Source organism: Podarcis tiliguerta (genome assembly GCF_965153285.1).
Source record: "Podarcis tiliguerta genome assembly, chromosome: Z".
NCBI classification, from domain to species: Eukaryota; Metazoa; Chordata; class Lepidosauria; order Squamata; family Lacertidae; genus Podarcis; species Podarcis tiliguerta.
Genome location: NC_139553.1, coordinates 8,037,150 through 8,054,688, shown reverse-complemented (window position 1 = coordinate 8,054,688; position 17,539 = coordinate 8,037,150). Strand labels below are relative to the sequence as shown.

General features: G+C 42.3%; 1 protein-coding gene and 1 long non-coding RNA gene across 2 annotated transcripts in view; one reads left to right on the top strand and one right to left on the bottom strand.

Annotated features, from left to right (window-relative positions):
• Nucleotides 1-8,255, bottom strand: part of TNFSF8 (TNF superfamily member 8) — a 25,135-nt gene extending 16,880 nt beyond the window's left edge. The window contains exon 1 of the mRNA XM_083423207.1: nucleotides 7,643-8,255. Within this exon, the coding sequence (XP_083279333.1) occupies nucleotides 7,643-7,840 (198 nt within the window). The 5' untranslated portion in view covers nucleotides 7,841-8,255. The remainder of the gene's footprint in view (nucleotides 1-7,642) is intronic.
• LOC310669383 lies at nucleotides 2,442-17,539 on the top strand. The gene is made up of 2 exons (XR_014507162.1): nucleotides 2,442-2,756; nucleotides 17,024-17,539. It is a non-coding gene; the product is annotated as an uncharacterized lncRNA (long non-coding RNA).

The following is a 17,539-nucleotide window of genomic DNA, read 5'->3' as shown; positions in this document are numbered from 1 at the left end:
GTGCCCCCCCTAGTAAAACAATAGCAGCAACCACCCAAAACCTTCTTAAATTGTGAGTTCAACAAGTTCTTAACATACTGCAGAGGCAGTAAGCTGGCTCTCTGGGCATGACCTCAATTTTGCCAGATGGAAATTAATCTTATCCTTCTTTTCTCAAAACATAGCTCTGATCAGAAAGGTTAGTGTTTTCTCTTGGGTGCTGGTGCAGTTTTTTTCCAATCCTGATATAGCTGGTCACTTACAAGCTTGAGGCTGCAACAACATCTGTCTTCCTTCGAAAATCAATTTGGTGACATTATGCCAAAAATGTTGTTCTAGGGAGTTGTAGTGATTGCTTGTCAGGAGTGTGGATCACTCCCTGAGGATGGCTGTCAAATGTCTTTGAGACCAATGAGATCAATGGTTGGTTTGAAGGAGGGGAGAAAGACCCCTCTTCTCACCTCTCATAGTTTTGTTTGGGTGGTGTGCAGGATCATAAGATGCTGTCTTATAGTGAGTCAGAACACTGGTCCATCTAGTTCAATACTATCTATGCTGACTGGCAGTGGTTCTTTCCAGGCTCAGCCCACCTGGGGACACCAGGAATTGAACTTGGATTCTTCTGCATGCAAAGCAGATGCCCTACCACTAGGGAAGGGGGACAACTTTGATTCAGTTTGCATTTAAAGCCGAATGTATAAGTTTGCACTTTCCAAAACAATTTGAGAACTGAAACACAGCCACCCCTCAAAATGCGCACTTCTTTGAATTTTGTGATTCATTTCTCCAACCAAGCAATGTTTACAAAAATGCACATGCCAGGGGAAGGTGTGCATAAAGAATGAAAATAGTATACCAAAATGCATTATATGAGGAGAAATTGCCAAACAAAATACTGAAGAATGTTTATGGTGATTATTATTTATTAGAATTGTGGAGAACCAAATTTAAGAAAAACCAGACTGAGAGCACCAAAATTACAGAGCTTTCCATCCTTAACTGCCAGTGAGCTATGGCCCTCTCAACCTTCCCTAGAAAGATACACACACAGCTTTCTACCATCTGTCATTCAGTCCATCCTGGGGAACTGGATCTATCCGCTGGGTCAGATACTTAACTCCCTCAAACCCCTGAGGGACAAGCTTGATAGGTGGCTGGCTTTATGAATCTGTCAATCACCCGATATCAAGTTACACTTTCTCCATCAGGAGTAGGGCCAGTGGACGTGACTTCACCAAAATAGCCTCACTGCCCACATGTGAAGATCTAGCAGGACTAGGACTGGTCAAATCCGTCAGTACCAATTTCTCTTGATTTTTCATTTTCCTACATCACTTTGTAAAGAAAACAAATCCTCATTAAAATTCATCAGCCCTGCCTTGGGTATTATGCAGTAGGACTCTTCTTATGTTCTGTCATAGAGGCTGGGCAGTCATGCATCAAGGATGCTGTAATTGGATCTGTTGCAGAAATTTATGTATAGGGTGGGGGGGGGGGTTTGCCCCTCCAGCAGATATCATGCACATGCAACCCACTACCAAAATAAGCACAATCGCTTTTGTGACTTTTGTGATTTGTCCCTACAAAACACTTAATCACAGTTTCTTTCTATCTATTCAAAGGGCCTTTGTTGCATGGTACCAAATGTAAGAATTCACTGATAAATGTATCTATGTACTGGCTCACAGGGAAAACTTCAGAAATTCATATAGACATGTGAGCTCAGCTACTCAGCAGCCCCTCTGCCTGAGTGATAATCCCTGGCATCCTAATACATGAGTGCCAGACAGGTAGCCATTCCAGAAATAATAAACCCAGATGAAGACAAAAGGGTGTGATTAACTTGGCTGGGAAACAGGGAAATGTAAATATCTCTTTTGTTACAATTGATGAGTGTTTGGTGGAGGGCAAGGAGAACCACGGGGCAGGGTCCAGGATGCTCAGATTACTGCCACCAGACCTCCCCTTTCATGATGTAACTGTGATGTATGAGTGATGTAGTTTGGGGGGGAGTATAACATGGGGATTAGCAGCTAATAAAAGTTTGGGGGCTCTTTTGTTCGGGGCTTCCATCTTGTTCCACCTTGTGGCAGGTGGGAGTCCTGTCGTGACAGTCTTCAGTAAAGACCAAGCCTACTGGCTGCTATTTTGCTCTGGTATTCCTGGCTGGTGTCCTTGTTTTTTATCCAAGGGAGCACTCAGGTTTCTCCATTTACAGATCCTGCATGGAAGATCCAGCACAGACCCATGGGGTTGGATTAGCTAACTTTCAAGATGCCTTGTGACTCTTTGATTGTATGGCTTTATTTAGGAAAGAAATTCCATAGTGGTTGAGACTAGGAAGGATTGTAAGCTATGGAGAGATGGGAATACGAAGGAGAGTTTTGTAGACCCAGGGTGGCTGAAGAAAGTGGTTGCTAAATGTCCAGAGTCTAGACATTAATAGGGGAATTTTCCTAGTTTTGGTTTCTATCTTTTACTCAGCTGTACTGGCTTGGCAATGCTAAGAAGAGGACCAGCAAGCAACACCTGATTTTTGTAGCTGGATTTGCATAAACACTATCAACCAATGTAATGACCACAGGCTGCTACTTCTTGAAAGTATAGCAACATCATTTTCTTTCTGTCCTCCCCCGCTTTTGTGACGTCTGGGAAGTGAAGCACTGACGTCTACCAGATCAAAGCACAAATCCTGGGGGCTTTGTTTCTGGCATCACGGTGTCAATCCTGGTGGTGCTCACCCTCATGGATATTATTCTGGGGGCCACACACCAATGGTAAGTGGGACCAGATGCAGATGTGCATCTTAATTTGTGTGCTGTGCCTTACAAAATACTGTTTTCTGCACACACCCCTCATTCCTAGGATTCAGGAGGTAGAACTTAGCCATCAATATCCTCCTTATCCTCCATGAATTTGTCCAATCCTCTATTAAATCCATTCATGTTGGTGGTGGCCATCACCACCTCTCGTGACATTGAAATCCATAGTTTAGCAAAGTGCTGTGTGAAGAAGTACTTTTTTTTGTCTGTCCTGAATCTTCCAGACTTAAAACCATAGAATCATAGAATCTTAGAACTGGAAGTTACCCCAGGGTCATCTAGTCCAACCCCCTGCAATGCAGGAATCTCAGCTAAGGCATCCATGACAGATGGCCATCTAACCTCCAAGGAAGCAGAGTTCACCACCTCTTGTGGTAGTCTGTTCCACTGAAAACAGTTCTTCCTATCATAAAGTTTTTCTGAAAGCTTAGTTGGAATCTCCTTTCTTGGAGCTTGAAGCCATTACCTCGAATCCTACCCTCAAGGGCAGGAGAAAACAAGGAAGCTCCCTCTTCCACGTGACAGCCCTTAAGATATCTGAAGATGGCTATCATATCTCCTCTCCGTCTCCTCTTTTCCAGGCTAAAAATACCCAGCTCCTTCAAGCATTTCTCATAAGACTTAGTTTCCAGACTCTTGATCATCTTGATTGCCCTCCTCTGCACACATTCCAGCTTGTCAACATCCTTCTTAAATTGTGGTGCCTGGAACTGGACAAAGTATTCCAGGTGTGGTCTAACCAAGGCAGAATAGAACGGTACTATGACTTCCCTTGATACTTCTGTTGATTCAGCCTAGAGTAGCCTAGGCTTTTTTTGCTGCTGCATCACACTGTTGACTCATGTTAAGTTTGTGGTCCACCAAGACCCCTAGATCCTTTTCACATGTACTACTAGTAAGCCAGATGTCTCCCATCCTATATTTGTGCATCTTCCTGCCTAAGTGCAGAACCTTACATTTGTCCTTATTATAATTCATTTTGTTAGCTTGCGCCCTGTTCTCTAATCCATTAAGGTCATTTTGAATTCTGATTCTGCCTTCTGTGGCATTAGCTACCCCTCCCAGTTTGGAGTCATCTGCAAATTTGATGAGCTTCCCCTCAATTCCTTCATCCAAATCATTTATAAAGATGTTGAACAACAACGGACCCAGGACAGAGCCCTGCGGCACCCCACTTGTCACTTTTTTTCCAGGATGTTGAGGAACCATTAATGAGTACTCTTTGGGTTTGGTCAGTCAACCAGCTACAAATCCACCTAACAGTTACCTCATTCAACCCACATTTTAGCAGCTTCCTCGAGAGAAAATCATGGAGGACTTTGTCAAAAGCCTCACTGAAATCAAGATATACCTTATTTTTCGCTCTATAGGACGCACTTTTTCCCCTCCAAAAATGAAGGGGAAATGTGTGTGTGTCCTATGGAGTGAATGGAGAGCGAGAGGGGTCGGGGAGTGCTGACCCCTCTCGCTCTCCACGCTTCAGGGATAGCCGCCTGAAGCCTTTGGAGCACAGCGGGAACTCGCGCTGTGCTCCGAAGGCTTTGGGTTCCTTTTGCTGAAGCCGGGGAACTCGCGCTGTGCTCCAAAGGCTTCGCAACCTTGCTGCCACCCCCGGACCCATTCTGGGGGCTGGGGTTGGGGTAAGCTCGGGCTTTCCCCACCCCAGCCCTGCGGCTAGAAACGAAGCCAAGACAGCTAGCGGGATCCATCCCGCTTGCTGTCTTGGCTTCTGCCAAAGCTGCACACAGCCTCTCCCGGCTGGAGAGGTTGCGCACGGCTAAAGAGGAAGCCAAGACAGCCAGCACTTTGGGGCTGGGGGGGAGAAAGACAGCACTTTGCTCTTTGGGGCTGGGGGGGGGGGAGAAATAATATTTTTTCTTTATTTCCCCCCCTAAAAACTAGGTGTGCCCTATGGTCCGGTGCGCCCTATAGAGCGAAAAATACGGTACTATATCCACAGCATTTCCCTGATCCACCAAGTTTGTAATCCCCCCCCCCCCCCAAAAAAAATTGCTAGGAATCTCATGCTGGGTCTTAGTAACCACAGAATCCTTTTACAAATGCTCACAGACTGACTGTTGGATTATCTGTACTAGGAACTTCCCTTTATAAGAACTTTGGAGTAGTCCTGCTTGATCTAGCCCATCTGATCCAGCACCCTGTTTGCAAGGTGGCAAACCAGATGCCCATGGATAGCACACAAGCTGTGGACCTGAGTGCAACAGCAGCACTGTCCGCGCTTATGCGTCCCAGCAACTGGTATTCAGAGGCATGCTACCTCTGACCATGAAGGCAAAGTACAGCCACCGTAGCTAGTATCCTTGATGGTTTTATCTTCCATGAACTTATCTAATCCTCTTTTAAAATCACCCAATTTGGAGACCACCAGTATAACTTGTGGGAGTGAACTTCATAGCTTTAACTATGCACTGCAGGGAGAAATAATTTGTCTGTTCTGAATCTTCTGACATTCAGCTTCGTTGGATGAATAGCCTCAAATTCTAGTATTATGAGATCCTCATATTACATCCCTATGTAACCCCATTGGGAAGACCCAGGTAAGCCCTGCCCCACATAATCAATCACATGATGCAATGCACACACACCATTTGAATGGCAATGCTCGTCAACTTTGGGGGCCCTCAGCCCCCTCAAATATTTTATTAGGGGGGCCAAAGCCCCCTCAGTCCCCAGGAGTTGGCTCCTATGCCCTTGAGACTTTGGATTTCAAACCTTTTCAGAATTTTGTTTGTGAAATTTAGCTTAGACAGTCAGGTTTCTCCCTCCCCTCTTAACTCTTACTGATAATTTTTCTATGCAGTAACATTAAGAAACAATTTCCTAAATTCAATGCTATTAAGACCTTGTTTCCTATTGAAAAAATAATAATCCTGGAAACCAAGCACATCTATAATGTTAATTTATGACCTGCAAAATTTTGGAGAAGTACTCATTTCATAGAATGGCTCTGTTTTGGTTTGCATACTGTTTCAGAAACTGCAAAGCAGGTTGATTTGCCTCTTAATGGGAATGGAATCTAACCCTCCATCTCTGTTGGCACAACTTTACAAAGTAGGTTCCATTCCTTCTAATACATACCACTGCCCTTGAGTGACATGCCCCCCCCCACCTCAAACTCAGTTTCTCATGAGATTATAATGGCTATTTCCACCACTATTCATCTTATCTCACTCCCCAAACATTTGGTTCTTTGGTTCTTTCCATTCCATTATTATTATTATTATTATTATTATTATTATTATTATTATTATTACCACTATTTATTTCTATATGGTTTTAAACAATATACAAAGAAAAGGATGACAAAAGAATCAAAAGTAGCATTCAACTGCCTCACTGCCAGGGAAAAGAAATAAAACAAGTTAATATTGCATAGTAAATAGTCTGTCACGACTGTGTTTTACTCAGCAATCAGTTCAATTTATTGTGAGCAGCCATTAAGCACATAAAAATAATAACAAGAATACCTGAAGACATTTCAACAGCTCAATGGATTAAAAAATTGTGCCTTAGGGGTTCATTTTGAACTGTTTTAAGTCATGTTTTCAGTATGTACTTTGTACTGCTTTTAAAACTATGATCTTATTATATTTCTATGAATTTTCTTGAGACTTTTATGTAAAAAGAAACCCACAAATTAACAATGACTAATCAAGGGTTGTGAGAGAGCTTCCTCAGGAGACTCCCCAGGAGCTCAGAACATGAGGGAGAGTATCCCAAAATCATCTACTAATGGGCCATACTTTTTGGAGGGGAAAGTATTCAAGTAAGGATATTGGATACCCCTAAAGTTATTGCTTCTGCCATTTCTTTTCTAACCTTTCTCCCCATTCTCTGTTTTGAATCCTTATTGCTATCCTTACTGAGATTCTTGTCTTCCTGGGGGTTGGACTGCATGACCCTAAGGGTCACTACCAATATATGATTTTATGAATTCAGTGTTTGTTCTGCTTAGAGTAGACCCATTGAAATGAATGAATATCTCTGGCTTAGGTTTATTAATTTCAATGGGTCTAGTGTGTGTATAATTTAGTTGGATCCAATATGTGTGTACATACATATGTGCACAATTATATGGGGTGCCTTTTTAGTCTATCAAACATTTCCTTTTCTTAAATAAGCATTCACTAGGTAGATCAGGACCATAGCTCAGTGCTAGAGCATAGTGTTTGCATGCAGAAGGTCCTAGGATCAGTTTCAGTCATTTCCCAGTTAAAGCACCTCAGCATGTGATAGGAAAGACCTGTCTCTGCCTTAGACTCCAAGGAGTAAATATGACCACATATAAGACAGTTTCCAATTAGGGATGGAGGAGAATTTAAATTGAGCAAACCAACCTATTTCTCACCTTCTAGACTAATACATAAAACAAAATGTAATAGCGCTTTAAATTTTGCTGTTCTCTGTATTTGTGAAATAGTTCTTGGCTTAAAACATGCTTGAATATTGACCACATTTCTAATGAGAATTGGAGTCCAACAATATCTGGATGTCAACATTTTACCTACCCATGTTTTACAGAATACCATCAGCAAAACAAATGTCCTTATTCCAAGAGCTTGAAATCAACACGTTGAGTCTGCTTGTAGAAATTTTGTGACATTTCAAGCAGTAAAGATCTCAGCCTGTATTTCATATCCAGTCACCTACTCTCTGCAATGCAATTGACTGGCATTGTACAGTGGAGTTGGCTTTCATGGATCAGTTGAAGCCAAAGCCTGAATAATTGCAAAAGGTGTGCCATGAAAGCTGAAACTCAACATTTTATCTGGATAACAGGAGTTAAGAGAGCCCTAGGACAGAAGCAGGAATCAACTTACCGTCCTTTGAAGTACCAAGACCACAATGGTTCCCAAAGATGCAAGAAGGCAGATTGTGAGAGAAATGATGGCGAAACAGAAGTATGTTTGGATTGGGGCACTGAACTTCCTGGTGACACTTTCTTCAGTCATATCTCTGGTAGCTTCCTGAGGACAATTCACTTGCATGAAAGCTTTCCGTTCTGCCTGAGAGTTCATCCCCTTATGAAGTCCTCAAGTCTTTCACTCCATACCTCTTTCTGATCACCTTCAAACAAGTCTCTGCTCCTTAGAGGATTCCCCCACATTTTGGCTCATGTGATCTGGAAAAAATAGATTCATCACTTGCCGTGTGAAGAAAAAAAAAGGAGAGGAGATCTGGAGGCGGGAGGTGAGTCGACTATGATCTCAACAAAGAGAAGGCTTTTCGGTACTCCCAAAACAGACTTCCACCAGGACAGTGCTTGCGTGAGCCCATTTGTAGTGCCTCACACTGAATAGTGAGTAGCAACAAAACACGGCTCATTCCCCTCTCTCAGTAGATTTGTACAACCCCATTGTCACATTTTGGTAAAATAAATCACTCTCAATTTGGGTGACTTCCTCTTTTACAAATTGCAGACTTGTTTCCTTTCTTCATGTGATGATGCAGCTACACTGAGTGATTTCCGCTTTGGAGATCTGAATTCCCAGAGCTGCTGATTCAGATATATATATATATATATATATATATATATATATATATATATAAAAACAAGTGTACAGCCTCAACATAAATGCAATGGAAAACATGCTCCTTTCTTTCTACACTGTTCCACTCCATGATATCAAATATTCACAGGTTTTTTTTCTGGGTATCTAGAGACATCCCAAGCACATTTGTTCATTATTTATTTATTTAAGTCACACCTATACTGCTCCATATTATAAAGAAATCTCTGAGCAGTTTACAGCATCAAGATATCAGAAAAGTAAAAATAAAAGAAATAAAAGCGCAAACACAACAAAAAGAAAACAAAGAATCAAAAATTTAAATCATAAGGCATCACAGAAGTACAAAGATACAGCACAACTCCAAAGGAATAACAATGCATTAATTCATACAAAGATTTCCTTTACAAATAATAAAGTTTTGTAAAAATAAAAGTATTTTCCATCTATGAATTCCATCATTATTGAGAATAAATGCTCTATATAGCCTTAAATGAGCCAGGCATTTGCATATGTGATGGCACTGAGTGATCATGTGCCTCAATACAGTGGTACCTCGGGTTATAGATGCTTCAGGTTACAGGCACTTCAGGTTACAGACTCTGCTAACCCAGAAACAGAACCTCGGGTTAAGGACTTTGCTTCAGGATGAGAACAGAAATCACGCCGTGGCAGCAGTGGGAGGCCCCATTGGCTAAAGTGGTACCTCAGGTTAAGAACAGTTTCAGGTTAAGAATGGACCTCCAGAACGAATTAAGTTCTTAACCCGAGGTACCACTGTATTTGTATGAGAAATAAAATCATGCCACATGTTTTTTAAAAGGTCATTTGACCTCTGCCCTTTAAATATGTTTTGTTTGTGAGAAGGCCAATTTGTCAAAGTCTTGAATACCTGCAATCTAGATTATTAAAATTCAAGTTCTTTCAGTACAGCCCTGGAGATGAGAAATAAATTTTTTACTTTCTGAATCTCATTCTATTTCCATATACAGGTTCAAAAGGGCCACTACAGTTTAGAGTAGCACTGGTCAATTGGAGAAGACAGGCGTAGCCAATGTTGTGGTCTCAAGATGCTTTCAGGCTCCAACGCCCATCAACCTAAGACAGCATGACCAGCAGCCAGAGGTGGAGGGAGTTATGGGACTTTTAATCTCAGGACATGGGCTTCAGCTCCACGTTGGGCAAAAGATTCCTGCATTGCAGGTGCTTAGATTAGATTATCCTCATGGTCCCTTCCAACTCTATAATTCTATGATTCTATAGTCCAACATCTAGAGTGCACCATGTTGACTATGCCTGAGATAAGATACCCTCTTAAAACATCAGTATAAACTACAAACAATAACATACAGGGCTCATAATAACTATTAGCAGATCCACAATATAAAAGAAAAAAGATCAGCCATACCTACAAAATATACAAGCATGTATTTATAGATAAAAGCACTCTCATTTCTGCTGCTGTCTCCTTACCTTAATATCACACTGAAAGGTGGGCCATGCTGTCCCCTCTCTACTGATCATGCCGTTCACTGTCCCTGCTCCATGCTCACATGGAGTGTTGTTGCCTGACTGCAATGTGTCCTCCAACTGTGCAAATGTCTCTTGTTTGTCTGGACAGGAAATGGAGAAGCATAGGCGGAAGCTGTAGAAACATCTGGATTTTGCATGGCTTAAAAGTAGAGTACTGTACTAAGAGGCGCATCAATTGCCTTGTCCACTTTTGGCTGAGGCCTCACCCACCCATGGTATGTGTACTGCTGGGAGACTGGCTACGAGGGAATGGAAACAGCTCCCCATCTCACGTCTTCCAACTGCTGAAGCTTGCCAATTTCATCTTTTCTGTTCTGTGGTGAGGTCTCACATCTTGATTAGGCTTCTCTCCCCTGCCCTCTATCTCTGCAGTGAATCAGAGATACCATTTCACTCTGGAGATGAATATTGCAGTGGGTTTGAACTTCTTGTCATTTTCACCTCTATCTGTACTTGTGGTGATAGAGAGAAAGCATGTTAGTTTCACTAAGGCTTCTTGTGGCCTTTTGTACACAAACGTTTATACAATTGGCAGAGCGGAGCTAGGAACTGAGCATCAGGCCTGTGCTGGGGCCCAGTCAAGATGGAAGCAAGAGTTCAGGGGCAAAGTCACAAGCTAAAAGTGAACCACATCAACCCAGGAATATTATTTTCCAGCAAAACCCAGTCTAATAAGAACCCTTGTGAAACTCTCCCTGCTTTGATGGATATGGCCAGTGAGATGAGCAAGGTTAGACCAGATCTTAGAAACATGATACTGCCCAACTGCTTCACCTTTTCAGACTGAAAACCCCCAAATGTTGCCACTTTTTCTCACTTGGGAGTTGTTTCACTCCCCCTGATTGTTTGGGTTGCCTTTTTCTGAATTTCTTCCAGATTCTTTATTGAGGTGAGATTACCAGAACTGTAAAGGTAAAGGGACCCCTGGGCATTAGGTCCAGTTGTGGTCAACTCTGGGGTTGCGGCGCTCATCTTGCTTTACTGGCCAAGGGAGCCAGCATACAGCTTATGTGGCATGTGGCCAGCATGACTAAGTCGCTTCTGGCGAAACCAGAGCAGCACATGGAAACACCATTTACCTTCTGGTACCTATTTATCTACTTGCACTTTTGATGTGCTTTCGAACTGCTAGGTTGGCAGGAGCAGGGGCAGGAGCAGGGACCGAGCAACGGGAGCTCACCCCGTTGCGGGGATTCAAACCGCTGACCTTCTGATTGGCAAGCCCGAGGCTCTGTGGTTTAACCCACAGCGCCACCCGCGTTCCTTGCCAGAGCTGTACAGAATATTTAAAATGTGATTGCATTGTAGCTTTCTATAACATTATAATATTGGGAGTTCCTGGTCAGTCAGTCACTATCAGTTCAGAACCATTAGTGTATATGTGATTCCTATTATTTTTGCCCCAATGTGCATCACTTTACAGCTGTTTACATTGAATTGTATTTGACATTTTGCTACCTAAATTCTTCTGCAGCTTGAATTTCTGAACTGGGAAAGAATTCAGTGTGTTTAAAAACTTACCCCTGCTTTTTGGTGGGTATTAACAAGTCCCTGAAAAACTTTGCTGAGACTGTTTTGGGAGAAATTCTGCAGCATCCCTATTAATTAACATGTATCTGGAATACTCACTTCAGCTGATATTGTGATGACCACAACTGCACAAGCCCACAGAAAATGGAGGCATCCAATACCCTATGAACAGACTCAAAGTGACTGTACTTCCTCATCATGGTTTCATGTTTCATATTGCACAACCTGTAGGTTGCATTATGATCATAGCTACTCAAGAGCATAGTTAATGACAGAAAATATTTTTGCTGTTCTTTCCCACAAGAGTGAATTATTTCAGCATTGATTGAATAATGTATTGTCGGATGTGATTATGGAATTTTTTGGAGGGAGGGAAAGTTCTCATAGATCTGTGGCCCTCTCCTCCATGAATTTGTCTAATCCACTATGCACTGTGTGAAGAAGTAAGCAATACTGTAGACAATACTAATCTGGGGGAATAGCTTTCTCTGTAACTCATGCCGACTGCCATCGCAGGTAAGATTCACCTTCTGTTGTGTGGGCAGGATGGTCCCTCCCCTTACCTGGCCAATCCCCTGGCAAAGCCTCCCCAGGCAGGATTGGGTGATTGGCTGAGGTAGGTAGAGACCTCCATGTATCCAGCCTGGGAAGGAAGAAGCCAGTCCAAACTACCAGGAGTCACATTGGGATTCAGGGGGGCTGCATGCAACCAATCAAAAGGCGCCCCCCATTTGATGTGGGGAGTGGTCATTGGTGCTGCACAATCCCTTGATGAATAATTTATTTCCAGAAAAGGTTAGAGTAAATAAACATGAACTAACAGTACAACCAAAGTTCTTGGTTTCAGGTTCCTATCTGCCTTAATGGAGGCAGTTCCCACGACATTGAGGGGATCGAAGGCAGAGAAAAGCAGGAATGATAGAGGATAAATCATTATTGGAAACTCCTCTCAGGGAAGGGAGGAATAGGCTTCACTGTGGTCTAAACCACTGAGCCTCTTGGACTTGCCGATCAGAAGGCTGGCGGTTCAAATCCGCATAATGGGGTGAGCTCCTGTTGCTCTGTCCCAGCTCCTGCCTATCTAGCAGTTCGAAAGCACACCAGTGCAAGTAGATAAATAGGTACCGCTCCAGCGGGAATGTAAACAGCGTTTCCATGCGCTCTGGTTTCTGTAACGGTGTTCTGTTGCACCAGAAGTGGTTTAGTCCTGCTGGCCACATGACCCGGAAAGCTGTCTGTGGACAAACACTGGCTCCCTCAACCTGAAAGCGAGCGCAACATCCCATAATCACTTTTGTTTGGACTTAGCCATCCAGGGGTCCTTTACCTTTTTTTACCTTGTCTCAGTACCTGGCTCTCACTCTCACTCTGGCATGGAATGGCAGGGAGGTGCTGAGTGTAAAAGCGCTTTGCCTGCTAAAAACTCTCCTACGCTGCCATTAAGAAGCATAGGTTTTCCTGTTAATTGGGTTTTTAATTGGGTTTAAAGTCAGGTGTGCTCCGAGAGATGTTGTCATCCGAACTGCGAAATTACCCAGCTGCATTGATCTGAGGTTTAAAACTGAGAAAAGGATTTTATTTGGTGTGGGCAGTGGATGATGGAGAGCCTCTGGTTTCCTGTTTATTTTGAGTTTCTTTATTAATGATTTGGCAACCCTCTCCAGACGCAAAATTTTAAAGATACAAAATTTGATTTGATAGTATGGAATAAAACTTGTGATTAAAATAACAATTAGCTGTGTGGTGGTGGTGGGGAGCTCTATTGCTTGAATGGATTATCTTGGAAAATTAGAGCAGATACCATCTCTACCCCGCAAACAAAAATAACAACAACAACAACAACAGAGAAGAGATACAACTTTAGTGGACTTTGGCCAAAATGCAGCTGTAAAGATGAAAGGAATTTGGAGCCATGGATGAGGGAGGCATGGAGACCCTGATGGTGATTAATTAAAATGAAAGTACTCGAAGATCCCCTGTGGCGGAAGCTGGATCCCTCTTTCCTGGGATGTGGAAATTTCAAGGTGTTGACTGAGTAGTGAGAAGAGTGGACTGGGAGTATGTTGTTGTCCGGAAACACCAAGCAAGATGAGAGCATGATGGGAGGGAGCTATTGAGATACTTTGATAATTCTCCAGGATTGTAGCCCCACCCCAGTTACGCTGAGAGAGAACAGCATTTGGAGGAATTTCAAGAATAGGACAGCAGGCAAATGCCAAGGACTACATAACTGGACATATTCAAACTGACACACGCAGAAAAAAGGAAAATAATTAGAACAATTCATTTGAAATCCTATGGATAGTTAGATAAGGTATTAAAATGGATAGAAATTGCTAAAAATGAAGCTGTTATCTTAATGATTAAAATGCCAACTGAAATGTAATTAGGTTTTAATAAAAGATATGAACCGCAGCAATATAAGAACTGGACAAAAAACATTGATCAAGGAGCATGGGAAACCACTTTGATTAAATTGTATAAATCTGGAAATAATTGGAATCATTTTGATATTAATTGGAATCTGTATAATTGGCAAAACTGTGGTAATATTGGGCAAATATTAGAAAATTAATAAAAAATTATTATTAAAAAAAAAAAGTAAAGTCAAAATTCACATGGCTTTTATCCACTAAGCCCATTCCAAATATATACATCTGATTTTATTTTCACTGACTGAATCAATCTTTTTTGTCGTCTTCAGGCAGATCATTAGCAAGAATTTCTGTTAGAGCTGCACTCAAACACATTCATTCTCTTTCATTTATTATTTCTCATGCTGTGAATCAGTGATAGAGTATCTGCTTTGCATGATTCAATCTCCAGCATCTTCAGTTAGGGCAGCGAAAGGCCCTTGCCTGCAATTCTTGGGAGCTTCTACCAACCAGGGTTGACAATAGATGAGCCAATGATCAGGCTCAGTATAAGGCAGATTCCTATGTTCCTATTTTAGGGGAAGGGTGGTAGCTCATTGGTAGTTCAGCATCTGCTTTGCATGCAGTAGGTCTCAGGTACAGGGAAGGGGTGGGCTGCATATTTCCTTCCTGTGATGAGGAAAAAATATATTAATAAATTATACATCAAATACAGCTTTGGAACACAAAGTGATCTGAATTCAAGATAAAAATAACTTTGGCAAAAAGAGATAAACTTGAAAATCTTTTTATATATTGGAGAAGGGTTTCAATGGAATGAGGGAGATATTAATGATATACAAGATACCACAGAAGATTTAGATAACAGAAGATCTAATAACATGAAAGAAGCAGAGAGAGAGAGAGAGAGAGGTGGTTTAGTGCTATAATCAGAGGAGTTACTCATAAGATTCATACGCTTTGACATTAAGGTGACAATAAAAATGGTTAGACCCCACTATTTAGTCATTTCAGTGATGCTCTTTGTGTAGCAACTCAAGATGGCACAGAGCCGAAAAAATACAACAGTCCATTAAAAACATTTAAACAGTGTTAAAATCTTTGAAAAATAGCAATCCAACAGTGAGTCAGGGCAAATTAACATAATTCTCTGGAACTTGACATAAGCAAAGACCTGCGTACATAGGTATGAGTCAAGTGGGGTGGGGAAGACATTTGACACATTTATTAATCAAAAAATGCATTTAACATAGTGGAATGAGTATTTATGAGAGAGACTTTGACATGTTTTGGCAGAAGTCAAGAGTGACTAACCTTTGGCTCTACAGATACTGCCACCAGTTGCTCCCATCTGCCTGTTTATGGGTCAGGGATAATGGGTGTTGGATTCCAGAAAAACCCAGAGAGATATAGGTTCCCCCTCTTGAGCATAGGAGGGGATTCAAGTGGTTAGACAGATTTAACATTCGTAGAGCTAGAATCCTGATTGATGGGCAGCAGTCTAAGAAGCCATCCTGGCAGAAGTGCACAATGAGGATGCTTACTCTTATCTCTTATTTGAGATGTATAGCAAAGTCCCATTCTCGAGGGATAAGGGATGTTGGATGTTGTAGGGAAACAATACCTGGAGGGTCTCAGGTTCCCATCCCTGCCACAGCCTATCTGGATAGATTGCAGCCAAACATTCATGAGGTAACTGTGGAACACAATACATGCATGTGTGTGGCCACAGTCGTAAAGGTAAAGGTAAAGGTACCCCTGCCCGTACGGGCCAGTCTTGACAGACTCTAGGGTTGTGCGCCCATCTCACTCAAAGAGGCCGGGGGCCAGCGCTGTCCGAAGACACTTCCAGGTCACGTGGCCAGCGTGACATCGCTGCTCTGGTGAGCCAGAGCCGCACACGGAAACGCCGTTTACCTTCCCGCTAGTAAGCGGTCCCTATTTATCTACTTGCACCCGAGAGTGCTTTCGAACTGCTAGGTTGGCAGGCGCTGGGACCGAGCAACGGGAGCGCACCCCGCCGCGGGGATTTGAACCGCCGACCTCTTGATCGGCAAGCCCTAGGCGCTGAGGCTTTAACCCACAGCGCCACCCGCGTCCCTGGCCACAGTCATAATTCTGTAGTAATTCTTCTTCTTCTTCTTCTTCTTCTTCTTCTTCCATTGTTGTATCAATGTGCACAAAAAGCTCTTGTAAGCATTGGTCAGAAGAGGAAAGGGTCAGATGGAAAGTGGGACTGCATTCCTACACCTGCTTACTCAAAGGGACTTGCGTTGTAAATGTGCTTACTTCTTCATAGGGTTGCACTGTTGTTGGGAAGAGAGAGGAATTGCTTTTGTCTTCCACATTACTCCATTTGCTGCCAGTTCAAATGAAGGCACAGGTGAGCCAGATATGATGGGGCAGCAGCAGCTGTGAAACATTACCCAGAGTCAGGTAGAGAGAAATGGGGGCGGGGCGGAGAGTTTGCAGTGTTTGGGACTTTCTAGTTTAGAGAAAAGGTGAGTAAGAGGTGACATGATAAAAGTTTATAAAAATATCTGTGGCATGGAGAAGGTGGATAAATAAACGCTTTTCTCCCTCTCCCATAATGTTAGAACTCATAGACATCAAATGAAGCTGAATGCTGGAAGATTCAGGCCAGAGAAAAAAACTGTGGAACTCACTCCCACAGAATGCATTGATGGCTCAGAAAATGATGAGAGGGTTACCTTTGCCTGACTGGTGACGGTTCCACCAGGAAATCTCTGACAAAATGAGACAACCTGGGGTTCTGAGAATCCATGGGGCCTTAAAGTGTAATTATAATCTCTTTTTGCTATTTTAAAAAAAGAACACCAATGTGATTTAAAAAACGTTATGCACCCTAAAAACTGAAGGGGTAGAGCAGGGCATAAGTTTCAAAAAATGAGCACTTAGGGAAGCCAAATAAGAAGATAATTGGGGTGGAGGAGGCAGTGGTGGGTGTTATGAAATAAGCAATAACCTCAAGGGGAAGAAACTTCAGTTCTGGAATTTTGAGAAATAAGCCTCAGCATTTCAGTGGCAATAGATAAAGATCTGTCTGACTCTATGCTTTTGACTCTTGGCAGTTTGTGACTACAATAAGAAGTTTCCAATGTGTCATTTCCACTGGGGGTTTGTGTTCATCCTGTGTATTTGTATGTGTGTGTGTGTGTGTTTGCATGGGAAAATGCACATAGATGCACAAATATTTTTGGGTGTTATTTACCACAAATCTACTATGTTTCAGGGACTGCATAAGGATCCTGCAATGTGTGGGCATAGTACTGAAAAAAGAATCCCTCCCCCCCCCAACAAATCCATTACAACTAAGCTGCCAAACCGAGTTCTCGTGATTCTTGAATATTAGATGACATGAGAAAGTTATTTAGTTCATCTACAAAACAGTCCTATGAATGAGGAGATCGTAGAATTCCCCTGTTCTGTACCTTTTTTGTTCTCTTTGCTTGCTCTGAATTATGGTTTACCTAGGAGGATTTCTATAAAAATAATAATCTGGAAATCAAACAAGCAGTATCTTTTTCAGCTTTTTCTTGATAGGTAACAAGTATGGGAACCAAGCAAGACAAACTGGAGCTTTTAATACAGGATGGCAAATGTGGGATGAGACTCATGACTGGAATGTAGGAATTGAGAAGTATAACCTGTTCAAAAGGAATAGGCCAAACAGGACAGGAGGAGGAGTAGCATTTTATGTAAAGGATGTTTACACTTGTGAATAAATCCATGACCTGGAACATAGAAA